We start from the raw sequence: 12,428 nt of genomic DNA on the forward strand, positions 1-12,428 counted from the left end.
ATCAGGTATACGAATGGCAGATAATGGATGTTGTACTGATTCCAATGGTGTTTGCAATCAGTTATAGTTAGATACTGCCTGGCAGACTTCAGATAACTTTATATTGCGTTAACATAATACTAGCTTAACCAATTGAGAAAATGCAGACAAGATACTACTGTAGGTCACTGCAGGGTAAATACACTGTCCTGCACAGACACCAGGGAATCCTGCTTGCTGGGCCAGGGCTTTGTAGTGGGCCTTGATGTCCGTCAGGGCATGACCTGGGCCTGGTCTGCGTTGGCGATGGAGAAGGCTGACCTGTCACGATGTTCCTCGCCTCCACTTTCTACAACACAAAGCACAACAGGACGTGTGTAATGTCTACAATTGTTTTAAACTTCCTTGTGGATATGACAACACATTAAACAATAGCTTATTATGTTCATACCACTATCTGAGCAGTGATTTACAGTCACAACTGAACTCTGGAAACACATTAGGCATGTAGCCTTTATTTGAACACGGTTCAATATGACTGGTAAATGTTCCCTAATCTTTGTTGAGCCCCATTAATACTGTAACAGTGTTTTTGTTGCACTTACAGACCCATATTGTCCCTCCTGTGTACCAAAATGAAGCTGTTTTTTAGGATGCAGAAAGGGTATAGAGAGTCACAGGATCTGTAATGTAAATTCTTAATGTTGTGAACACTTATGGAAGGTCAGGTTCTGCAGTGGTGATCATCTGGTTGATTTAGTGAGAGAGACCAGCAGCGGTGCTTAGTGTTGAGTGCTGGCTCTCAGCTTGTCTAAATCTCCATAATTGATGGGGAGACATTTTAATGCAGCGCCTGGGCAGGGGAGCATCTTCAGAAGACTCTGGAAGGAATGCTTTTACTGGTTGAGTACAGGAACAGGTAAGGAACGGTGCATATGTAGAATTTGAATAAAACTATCACCAGGAAAGTGTACCAAAAGGAAAACATGCTCAATGTTTTCATGTTTGCTCATTTTTGAGAGCCTAAATGTGCACTGAACCCCCCCCGCCTTGCAAGGTTAGAATGTTTCAGTAAAATAGTTATGTCATCATGTACTCACAGCATCATACACCTGCTTTGAGAGACTGATCTGAACTTCCAGTCCACCAATGTTGGTTTGAAGCTCGAAAATGCTCAGGTAGAGGTTGTTCACCTCTTGTTAAAGCATGGGAATAGTGGTTTTCGTAGCCATAACAATGTCATTCATTATTTCAATTGTTTGAATCAGCAGAGGCTGGTGAAAGGAGTGATAGGAGGACGTGATCATTGTAATGGCAGGAATGGACTGAAGGGAACAGAGTCAAGCGTGGTCTCCATATGTTTGATAGTATTCCCTTCCAGCTATTACAATGAGCCTGTCCAATAGCACCTCCCACCAGCCTCTGTTTGACTAATCTTTCCATAGTTTGATTGTAAGTCGCTCTGTATAAGAGCGTCTGCTAAATGACTTAAATGTAAATGTAAATGACAACACCATGATGTATCCATACCTCTTAATGTGGTCCAGTCCATCTCTAATGACTTGGTTTGGGCAGTCTCCTCAAATCTTAACATCACAGTCACATTTATGCATTAAGTTTCATATATTATCAATGTCTACAATTCTGCTTCATGAGTTTAAAGGATAATATATTGTGTACTGGCTGAAACAAAATGTGGGTATTTGTTATTTTCACAGTACAATTGAATCTCAAGCTCTGTGATGATTGGATACAGATTCTCTTTAGAACAATAGTCTCAAGACTCTGCTGCTGGAGAACAACGAAGGCTATTATTAGATTTTGCTCCAACTGAGCATTAAAAGCATTGATCTGCCGAGGTAATTATAAAGCAAAGTCATAACACCTACATGAGGCTGAGAGACTTCGAGCGGCAGGTAGCCTAGTGGTTAGAGCGTTGGGCTAGTAACCGAAAGGTTGCTGGATCGAATTCCCGAGTTAACAAGGTAAAAATCTCTCGTCATGCTCCTGAACAAGGCAGTTAATCCACTGTTAGGCCATCATTGTAAATAAGAATTTGTTCTTAACTGACTTGCCTAGTTAAATAAAGGTTAAATAAAAAAATCTTCAGACCTGGTGCGGCCAGCAGATTATTAATGTATTGAACACTATAGACTAGTAGACCCAACTGTATATACTGTACTGTGTATTATGGGGTCACAGATTATTTCATTATGGCCCCACTGTATTGTGAGGTAATCGACCCTAACCCCACTCCACCTGCTCTGGACGTCGTCGATGGGGCTCTTGAAGTGCTCAATCTCGGTGATAATGGCCTCCTTGGTGGTGGACAGGCCATCGATCTGGGTCTTGTAGGTGCCGATGGCGAAGGTGAGCAGGATAGAAGTGCTTGCAGGGCCGCCCTCCCCCGGGTTGGTGAACATGGAGATATTGGCCCTCAGCACAGCGTTGGTCTGCTCCAGAGAGCGAGCCTGGGGACCACAGAGAGTGAGGCCAGATCGATAAATACTGTACACACATTGATTTCTATTAGGTTAACACACAGACATACAGTCTGGTGATGTTCCTCTCCATGAATGGGTCTGAATTTCAATGAGCTTGAATGATTTTGGACATTGATGTTGAGGACATTCCAATTGGCCCATTTTATTTTGCCAGACCAAATCACATGCACAATATTCAAACAATACATGCGTAATATGTTTTAGCATGTTAACAATGTTGAATACATACATGAGCATTGCTATCAATTCGAAAACAAGGACAATCTGATACTATCCTCAATTGGGTTTCGATTGAAGCACAGACATTAATTCTGGTAGGTCAATGTATGAAAAATACTCACAGGATTGGGTTGTGGAGGATGTTGATGGGTAGATGGAATACTGATAAACATAATGATAATAATTGTGTTTGTTCAAGCAGAAATACAAATATTGAGTTTAATTTGGTTGTTCGAGTACAAATGCACTTAAAATATTACTGCACTTAAAAAATGTATACAATTGCATTAAAAGTCTGAAACAGTGGCTAAATAGCAACATCAACTTTCACTGCTAATTGATTATAGTCATTAAAACATAATGTCTGTATGACGTGTAATGTTTATGTGACATACCTTGTCAATAAAGGTGGCAAACCTTCAGCTCCCCCTTTTCCTTTAGGCAGGTCACCTGGACTGTGTTGAGGGAGGGCAGCGAGGGGTCGATGCTGGGCACGGGGCTGAGACCACCCACGTCACCACCCGCTGCGGTGGTGGAGCTCAGGAACGACGGGTTGCCTCCGATCTTGAAGACCCGGCCACCCAAGTGAGCCCTGAGTGGGGCCACTCCAGCCCTGAACCCTGCTGTCCCTCCACCACCTCCTCCTAGAGCCAGGGCATGTCCACCTATTCCCATCCCAAGACCACCTCCTCCACCTCCTATTCCCAGCCCTCCCCGAGCCCTCTTCTCATGCCGAGCCCCGCTGGTCCACCCCCCCAATTCCAAAAGATCTGGAGAGGGCCAGTTCGGCCCCTCCGCCACCAGCTCCACCGCTCCTGCCCCCAGAGAAGAGCCTGTTGCCCCCATAGGTGAACCCCGAAACCTCACCGCCCCCCACTGATTCTCAGGTTAGTCTCCGCCATGTCAGCAGCCTCAAAGCTGGGGTGTCCAAGATGAGTTCCCTAGTTATAGAATGACGGACTGCCAGCCTCCCAGGGGTTTATATACACTAGGGCTGTCCATTTGCTGGGGAGGCAGCTCACGTCACTGCAGGTAGCTGGGCTTACAGACAGACCAGCGTCTGCCCGACAGGCCATCTAATCCCACAGATGTCGGGAGAGATACTGCTGCCCCCCAGGCGACCAGGGACTTATGTATTTCCAGAAGCTCAGCCTCCCTGACTCGTGTTGCCTTGGCACTGGATGGATGTTCTTCTTGACAATAAGGGTGCACTTACTTTGGCTCTTTCACTAAAGCCTTTTAATTGCCTGGCAAGGACTGATCTCCGTTTTATCTTCCAGTGTCGTGCTATCGAGCCATCGTTTTTGGAGATTGTACCGCCTCACTGAAGGCGTCGCTCATAAATCATTCACAGGGATCACTGCACATTCTTGGATTAGCATCCCCTAAGGATGAGCAGCAGGGCCTTTGACAGATGTATATGGTATGCAACATGCTGCAACAGACTATAGGAGCTTCAGCAGGTGGTAATGGATGTGCGGCTTTCCACAATATACAATGTACAGTAAAAACATTTTTCATCATCTAGAAAAGTGCATTCCAAATCCATCATCCTTTTGAATGGGCCGAGTTCAGTTCTAGATCATCTCCGTTGTCCAATCCACTAGGCTCAAACTTGTCCATACACATATAAGCCCGAATGGCGAAAAAGTAAACATGCAGCTCGTGTTGAGTTTTTGCTTCCTTATAACCTTGTAATGCAAATCCAATTACAAAGAGTAAATAGCAGGGATCTATTTGTCCCCACAGTCGCCAATGAAATTAGTCTGTGGACAGATCCGGTGAGAGACTCCCAACAGCAGGGTTCATTTTCAGCCAGGGATTTATTTTATTTAACCTTTATTTATCCAGGCGAGTCAATTAAGAACAAATTCTTATTTACAATGACGGCCCCGGGCTGTTTTTTTAGGAAACAATTAGGAACATGCTCTTCTGGCACCTGGCAAAGGGCCTTAGCCTCACTAGTTACCACAGCCACAAGGTCATTAAGCTGCCAAATTCTACAATGTATTATTAAAATTCTATTCTAACCCTAACATTAACCATACTGCCAACCTTATGCCTAACCTTAAATTAAAACCAAATAGCACATTTGTTTTCAGGAATTTTTATGATAGCCAATTTTGACTGGCTGTGCTATCCAGTGGAAACCCACTGCCATAGACTCCTGTTAGAGAACCTGTCAAAGCACTCAAATACCCAATGATCCAATCAGGAGAGGTAGGTGTGACTTTAGATTCAATAAGATCAAGGAACCCCTTGGGTTACTGATAGAGCCAAGGTCGATTTAAGACACATTTTGGTTGAATGCGTTCACTTGTGCAACTGACTTGGCATCCCCTTTCTTTGAGAGGATCATCCATTCTACCCTCAAAGTGAGGCTCAGAATGCACAAGAGTTTTCCAACATCACAATGTTCCATTAATATTACAAGCTACCTGTAATGGTAATATTTAAGATTAATAAAGTCAATATTCAGTTTAGAGTAATTAACACAATGCTTAGCATATTTGTTTTCCGTTTCTGTAATATTCATGATTTCCATTGTTCTATTTGTTACTCATTTGTGTAGGCCGGGTTGATGGTCACTAGACTTGATAAGGGATGTTCTCATATCGTTTGATAGTGATTGACACCAGAGTTACTGAAGGTACAAGGACCGATGACACTATTATTGTATTGACGATATTATGAACACTGTGTGATTCTGTTGCAGCTGGCAAAGTCAATGGTCATGTCCGAATACCCATAGGCCTACTTGCGTTTTAAATAGTCAGCATTTTAGGAAGACCTATGTGACAAAAAGCTGTATAGTAAGCCTATGTGAAATGTCAAATTGTCAAACAGGTAATAATGAGCTGAGGGGATGTGCTGTACCAAACTGACATTCTCAGTAGTATGAGCCGAGTGCAGCCCAAACATCTTACTGTGGCTATAGCCAAGCATGCTGATATTTGTTGCTTAATGCATTCGTTAACAGAAGGGTATACTACAAAGCAGGATCAAGGAGTTCATTATCAATAGTTATTTCTGGTTGCTCATCAAAGTAGCAGAGCCCTCAGTACGTTCTAAATTGTATGTAGCACGATTAGTACACATCAGAGGCTGCTGCTGCTGGGAAGAGCTGTAGGAGCACGGGCTCATTGTACTGGCTTGAATGGAATATGAAATGAGTCAAATGTGTTTTTCATGTGTTTTATACAGTTCCATTTATTCCATTCCACTCAATACAATGAGCCCGTGCTCCTATAGCTCCTCCCACCAGCCTCCTCTGGTACATAGTATTCAGTAAGTAGTAGCCTAGGCAAGCCAGATTTTGGACAAGGCCACTGTCTTTGGTTTTGACTGACTTTGTACAAGCGTCTTGCGCTGATGTGTAGATAACTTTTGGTAGCCTACTGTCTGATTAGATTGGCCTGTCTCCAAGAGACCTGTTAGACATTTTCTATGCTTCTGCTCTGGAGGCGTCTCCCTGAATTATTGTATTAAACTCTATTGATCTTTGATTGGTATTATCAATGACTGCTCTCCTTTTTGTTGACCTGGAAATGTTTTGTTATACCAGCATTCTGTTTGACGTAACGTGGCTCAAGGTAGAAAAGGAGACAAAATATGACTTTCATGACAAAGAAAATAAGCATGAAGAAATATTTATGATGCCCCATTTATTACATTTCAGAGGGTACATTATAAATACTGGACTGCTATAGGCTATTAGGACTCACAGCTATCTGGCACATGTAAGAATTAAATCTGGAACAGTGCATTATTACAAACCAAACGCATTGTGCCCTACAAGAAGTCACACATGCTAGAACCTACAGTCATCTTCAAGACATTAATGAAAAGATTGATGTCCTTTATATCAACAACCAATAAAAATGCATCATTTTAATTAAACTATGTATCTCTGAAAATAATTATTTGAGGCCATTTCTAAATACAGTCTGCACTGCCTAACTGCAACAAATGGCAACTTAAACCGCTTGCCACACTTTTAGCAAAGCCAAAAGCCCGAAATAGGTTTGTGAGACCTTGTCAAACATGACATAAAAGCTTTATTTGATAGCTCCTTCAAAACGTTGTGAGAGGGTGCCAAAGCACATGCCATTCAGAGAGTCTGGTTCCTCTTAAGGTATCTTCCTACATCTACTTGCTCTTCGTTTGAAAGCGTTGTACAAATAAAATCAAATGGATTGAGACGAAGAGGAATGCATGGTCGCCAGAGCATATTCCATAAAATAATGATTTATAAAGTGAAGCTTGTTCTGTGGAACTGGTTTTAAGAAGTTTGATTGAACTTTTGGGGAAATATTTCTTTAGATTAAAAATCTAATTCTACCATTTTCAAGTCCAGTAGTAGAAATAGTCGCATAAATAAATACTTTATAATACTTGGACAACTAGCAATTTACATCTACACAACGAAATTGTGCTAGGGGCACATGAACGTATCTACATTTCAGCACCATGGACAGCGCTCTTTCGAGTGGGCCTGGGATTTCATAACCACGGACAGCGCTCTTTCTTTGTGGCCTGTCTTCAATTTACAATACTCTACCAAATGGTCCTTTGCTGAAATTATTCCACAAATGTATTCCAATATACTGACGGACTCTACTTTTATACACGATTTACAAACGTGGCACATATCAATCCACTCGGTGTGATTTATGATGAAAATGGCAAACATAGTTCCTTGAGGTCATATTGTTTGTTTTTGTGCCATATTGCTTTCCCAGTTAATCCCAAATTTATGTTTTTTTTGTCAGTTACACCTGAACTATAACGTGGATGTTGTTTATTTACAAAGTCCCAACACTTTCAATTGCAACGTTATCAAGACAAGACGACCGTTTCCAGCACTTGTCCGTCTCCTTGCTCAATGTTGGCCATATCCAATTCTGACGCATTATTTGTAATGGGTAAGGTACCGACGTCCTCCTGAATGTGATAACTGGTATTTTGGACAGCGGAGTGTGGCCGGTGTTCGCCATCTCGAGGCGATGGTCGGACAATAATGCATGGTCTCATAGGCTCTCTCTTCGCCTTGGTGGACGGGCTGAGGTTGTCACGCTCGTATTCCTCCTGGGCACGTTGGATCTTCCTCTTCTTCATTCTCCTCTTGTTAAAGTGAAATGCTGCCAGGGAAACCAATATTATCCCAATTATCATGGCCACCAGCACCATGAGCGCAAAGGTCGAGGAGAACGGTTGGAAGAAGCGGCCAATTTGGTCCATGCAGGTGCCGTTGGTTTGGGAAGCCCCGTTGTAGATGCACAGTGGTATGGAGAGACCCACATCCTCGGACTCCTTGTTTGTCATTTCGTTGGGCTTTGATTTTCACTTCGGGGTAGTAATATGTCCTCTCCAACCTCAGCGCGACGAGGCAAATGGAATCAAAGGCCTTGACTGTCCCATTAGATTTACCTAAATGGAAATTAAAACCCCGTTGAGAACAGTGGCAACATGTTAAGAATACAATAAGGCAATGACATTGTGTAGCGAGACTACAGCGGTCTGCATATGCCATCAGTGTATAGGCTCACCATTCACGGCACGCCCGATTAAATTATTTAAATAATTGAGAGAACTATTAGGCGTGCGTAATTGAGCGTCAGTTTTGAGATTACAAAAAATGTATGGCTCCAGAACAGAAATCATAATTATATTTGGACGCCAGAGCCATAATTCAATTCCATACAATTCCAATCAGTTTACTGCAAAAGTTCCTATGTGAATAGGGAAAACACGAACTTGAGACGTGCATCTGCAGCATCCAGGCTACTACAATTACAATGAAACGAATGCACTTACATGAAACAATATGTGGTCACCATGATTTGAGCTAGGCTATTTTCAATAGTCAGAAATTCAAGAAAACACTTGGAATATTTCAGTCTGTTCGTTTATGTTTGAGGGAAAAATAGATGTTTTAATCTCTTACCTGGTGAAACTGTCTAGTCGAAGCCGTTTCAGAGTCGAGGACCGGCCGGAGTGGCGATATGGGGAGCAGAGAGAATTATCATGGATCGCAATGACGTATCACACAATGCGAAAGCTGTACTCTGTCCACACACACCCACAGTGGATGCACATCTGTGTTCCACATTCATCACTTGAGTCTACATTGCAGGCTCCGCTGCCTTCTGAAAAGCTTAGAGGAAACGTATACAGTAGAACATCAAGCGTAGCCTATACGACCTACAGATACGCGATCAATAAACTGAAAAAACGCCTTGAACCCCAACGTACATTATATTGGTCACATGCACGCACTTCAGCAAAAGCATGCAACATAGTGTGGAGCTGTTCCCACGACACTGGTGCTGAAATCATCTGCACAGCATCACGACGACAAACAGACATGTCTACCTAAGACTATCGACATTGCATTTCACTCACTTTTACTTCTCACATGGTCATATTTGACCCTGATGCATTGGGACTGCCATGGTGATGCAGGTTGTCTAAAAGGAAAGCTGGTGTCAAAAGGAATTGATAAAGATTACTGGCATTGATGAGGGAGGGGGGGGGGCAGAAATAACTCGAAATCAATCACTTCACATGAGTAAACTTGAAGTATCACTGGACTGTATTTGTAGTAGACTAAAGCAGCATTTCCTTGTCAAGATAGGCTAGTGGGCCCAATTTTACACAGCAAGTTACATTGGTAAGGTAGACCTAAGTGGCCCATTGTAAAAACAAATGCTTGACTTGGCCAACAGTAAAAGCAGATCTTAGAACTGTCAATGCCAGAGTTTACAGTCAGGATCTTATAAAAATGGTTTGAGTCTACTGAAGGGGAGCTGGTAAATCAAATGACACCATTTCCTGTGGTAAAGGATAAATACATGCAACATGATTTCACGAACTCACTGTAAAACTGATGTTTAGCCAAAAGATGCAAACATCATACTGCGAGGCTCCAGCAAGACATAATTTAAGCTAAATGTTTTCAGATGTGCAACCAGGTTTCCCAAATTCCTGACCAATATGCAGGGCTCATTCGCTCCTGAAAATGATGACATTACCCGTGTCCAAATTATGACTTTGAGGATGCAAGAACCTTGAGGGCCATACATTAGAAAAAGTTGAAGTTTAACCTGGACCTTAAAACTCTTAAAACCGTTTACGTAGTTGCACGTGGTCAAACACTGTTAGCTGTTCCCATCAGATAACCTGACAGATTTAGCCCTGTGCTAACCTGAGAGCTTGGCGGGATTATATCCAGTTGAAATAACTTATTAGCCAATTGAAATCGTTGCTGTAGTTGGACGTGATCTAACACTTGTTCATGAAAGCGCACATAACAGCAGTCCAATGGCACGTTCTGAAAATCAAAGCACTAGATCACATGCATTTGTCTGACAGGTCATATAGCTGGCTTCACACTGTAGAGCGCCTAGAACTCCTCGTATTTGTCGTAGACGGTGAATGGGTTCGAATCCCACTTTAGCCCCCCCCCCCCCCATTTGAAATGTATAATTACATTTGTGATAGTGTGTTAAGAGAAATGCAGCCAAAACCTTGTAAATGAAGATTTACGAATGCATTTAATAAGGAGCTTCTTGTTAGAGTCCCTCTTGCAGACCAAGACACAGGCTACTGGCACTGCTACATAAATAATCGTCCCTACTATAGGCCATATTATATAGACGTATATGCTACACTTACATGTACAACATTTCATATGGATTATTATAATCATCCACGGTCACATATGCATTATTTTAATGAAGCGTCGAGGAGCAGCAGTGAACAGTGTTTTCACTGTAACAAAAATGCTTGCTGCAAGGGGGGCTAGAAGCAATGATGAAGATTGTACATGACAGCTATTTGAAGTCCATAAGGCTCTTACATTTTTTTAAACGATGTATGACAAACTTAAAATGCTATAGACCTCCTTTATCTTTTTTTTCCATAAAATCACATGGGTGTGTGTGAAATGGATTAGGAAAATCGTGGTATTTTGTCATATGTGAATTTGTCTACAGTTAGTAGCTAATAGCCTAGTCAAGGATGTATCATCATGCAATATTGGCACTCTACACTTGAGACAGATGAGCGGGACAAAAGTAAACCTTGAATTTAGAGGTTTAAAATATCCCCCTGGTGGCCAAATTAACCTATTTTATGAAATGCCATTGGTTGGTGGATATAAAGTCTGAAATATTTGATTGGCTGATGCAGAATTTGTGACAAGAAAAAATTACTGTCAGCTGGTGAGGTTAGCATAGGGCTAACGTATGCCAGGTTATTTGATGGGACCAGCTACAATGTAGCGTTCTATCACCTGCAACTACGTTGACGATTGTAATTGGCAGATGCACATTTTGAGAAGGAGGTTAAATGAAAATTTTCAAATGTTTGCAAGTATGGACCCTTGTCAGAGTCAGATAAGGAAAAGGAAAAGCTGAGCTTGCATAACATGCTGACCACACCACTTGCGTTGCGTGCGCGAGCATCGAAAAATAAATGTACACAATCATGTTATTCAATCATTGCACCCACACTGCTTTCGTTTGCGTTGACGTTCGACGTGCTGCATGTCCTGCCTCTCCCATCTCCTCATTGTTTTTAGGAGCATATAACCATGTGGGTGATTGAAATATGAACTGGGGTCCACACTCCATTCGGTTGTGGTAATGCACCTTAAAGTTGGTTGCCAACCGCCATATAAAGTCCAAAGAATAACCCTGAAGGAGGAGAGATTACTAGAAGCTGATATATTGTTGGAGTAGAGGACCTTGTGCATTTCAGATAAAATAACAACCCAATGTTTATATCCAAGGACAAATTAACTTGCAACAGCAAGCTAGCCAACTAAATTGACATAAATGTTTAATGCTTTTTGACCTGTCCCCAAAATTAATATAGTTGGTTCAGAGTTTGTTTTGATATTTCAACCTGCATGCCCTTGATTGTGTTTGGTGTTGGGGGACAAAATCAACATGCGCGCAATAGCAGACACACATACGCGGTCTGGTCAGCTTGTAAGGTGAAGCAGCAGCACTGATCGCCCCAGGCAGATTTTGTTATAGTTTTTTAAACAGAGCAGAGGAGCATCTTGCATTGTAGTAAAAAATAAATAGAACAGTAGTGTATGTACTATTACGCGTGTGTAGCACATGGGGATGTGTGAAACTTACGCCTCATTATCTAGCTTTTGAGGTGGCGCGATCGGCGTAGGATGCTTGAGGGCGGTGGTCATGTGTGTTTGTGAAGGAGAGGTACTGCGTTGGTGCCAGGTATGGGCAGAATTGGGAGGAAGTGGTACTCGCTAAGCAAGCATCGTGACATTTTTTTCAAGTATAATGATGTCAGAAGGGAAAAAAACGTCTGTTGTTGCAATATCGCAAACGGACGTTGCAGTTTCACCGCTATGGATTCCAGAAGTATAGTATAAAACAGGTTCAGTGAGTTAGCCAGCTAAATATTCTGAAATAACTTCTTATTTTTAATAAAGATAAGCTTGAAATATGCATGGTCTAATTGATTCAACAAACGAAAAAACATGTTTAGCTTCCATAATAAATCAGAAAATCAACAGTTATTTTTGGTTGTTTATCAAAGTTAGCTGGCTGACTCATTTATTCTGCTTTGCAGTATACCCCTCAATTTCAAGATCACGGGAGAAGTTAAAACAGAAAACATCATTTTGTTCAACTTTGACTTGTTCAACCTTGATTTTTAATCTCAAATCAAGGAAGTGCCTGCAATCCA

The 12,428-nt window shown here is 41.9% G+C and overlaps 1 protein-coding gene and 1 pseudogene across 1 annotated transcript; both read right to left on the reverse strand.

Moving 5' to 3' along the window:
- Nucleotides 1-2,025: 2,025 nt before the first annotated feature.
- Nucleotides 2,026-3,604, reverse strand: LOC135550796 (thread biopolymer filament subunit alpha-like; annotated as a pseudogene).
- A 2,732-nt stretch (nt 3,605-6,336) lies between these two features.
- Nucleotides 6,337-8,965, reverse strand: LOC135549218 (uncharacterized protein C11orf87 homolog). The gene is made up of 2 exons (XM_064979245.1): nt 8,650-8,965; nt 6,337-8,132 (listed from the first exon to the last, which is right to left on the reverse strand). The coding sequence occupies exon 2, from the start codon at nt 8,025-8,027 to the stop codon at nt 7,542-7,544; it is 486 nt and encodes a 161-aa protein (XP_064835317.1). The 5' UTR covers nt 8,028-8,132; nt 8,650-8,965; the 3' UTR covers nt 6,337-7,541.
- Between the last annotated feature and the right edge of the window lie 3,463 nt (nt 8,966-12,428).

The sequence above is a fragment of the Oncorhynchus masou genome, chromosome 12, assembly GCF_036934945.1.
Source record: "Oncorhynchus masou masou isolate Uvic2021 chromosome 12, UVic_Omas_1.1, whole genome shotgun sequence".
NCBI classification, from domain to species: Eukaryota; Metazoa; Chordata; class Actinopteri; order Salmoniformes; family Salmonidae; genus Oncorhynchus; species Oncorhynchus masou.

Bases quoted from the DNA above. Each gene is read 5' to 3' on its own strand.
- LOC135549218 (XM_064979245.1), bottom strand. From the start codon at position 8,027: ATGACAAACAAGGAGTCCGAGGATGTGGGTCTCTCCATACCACTGTGC.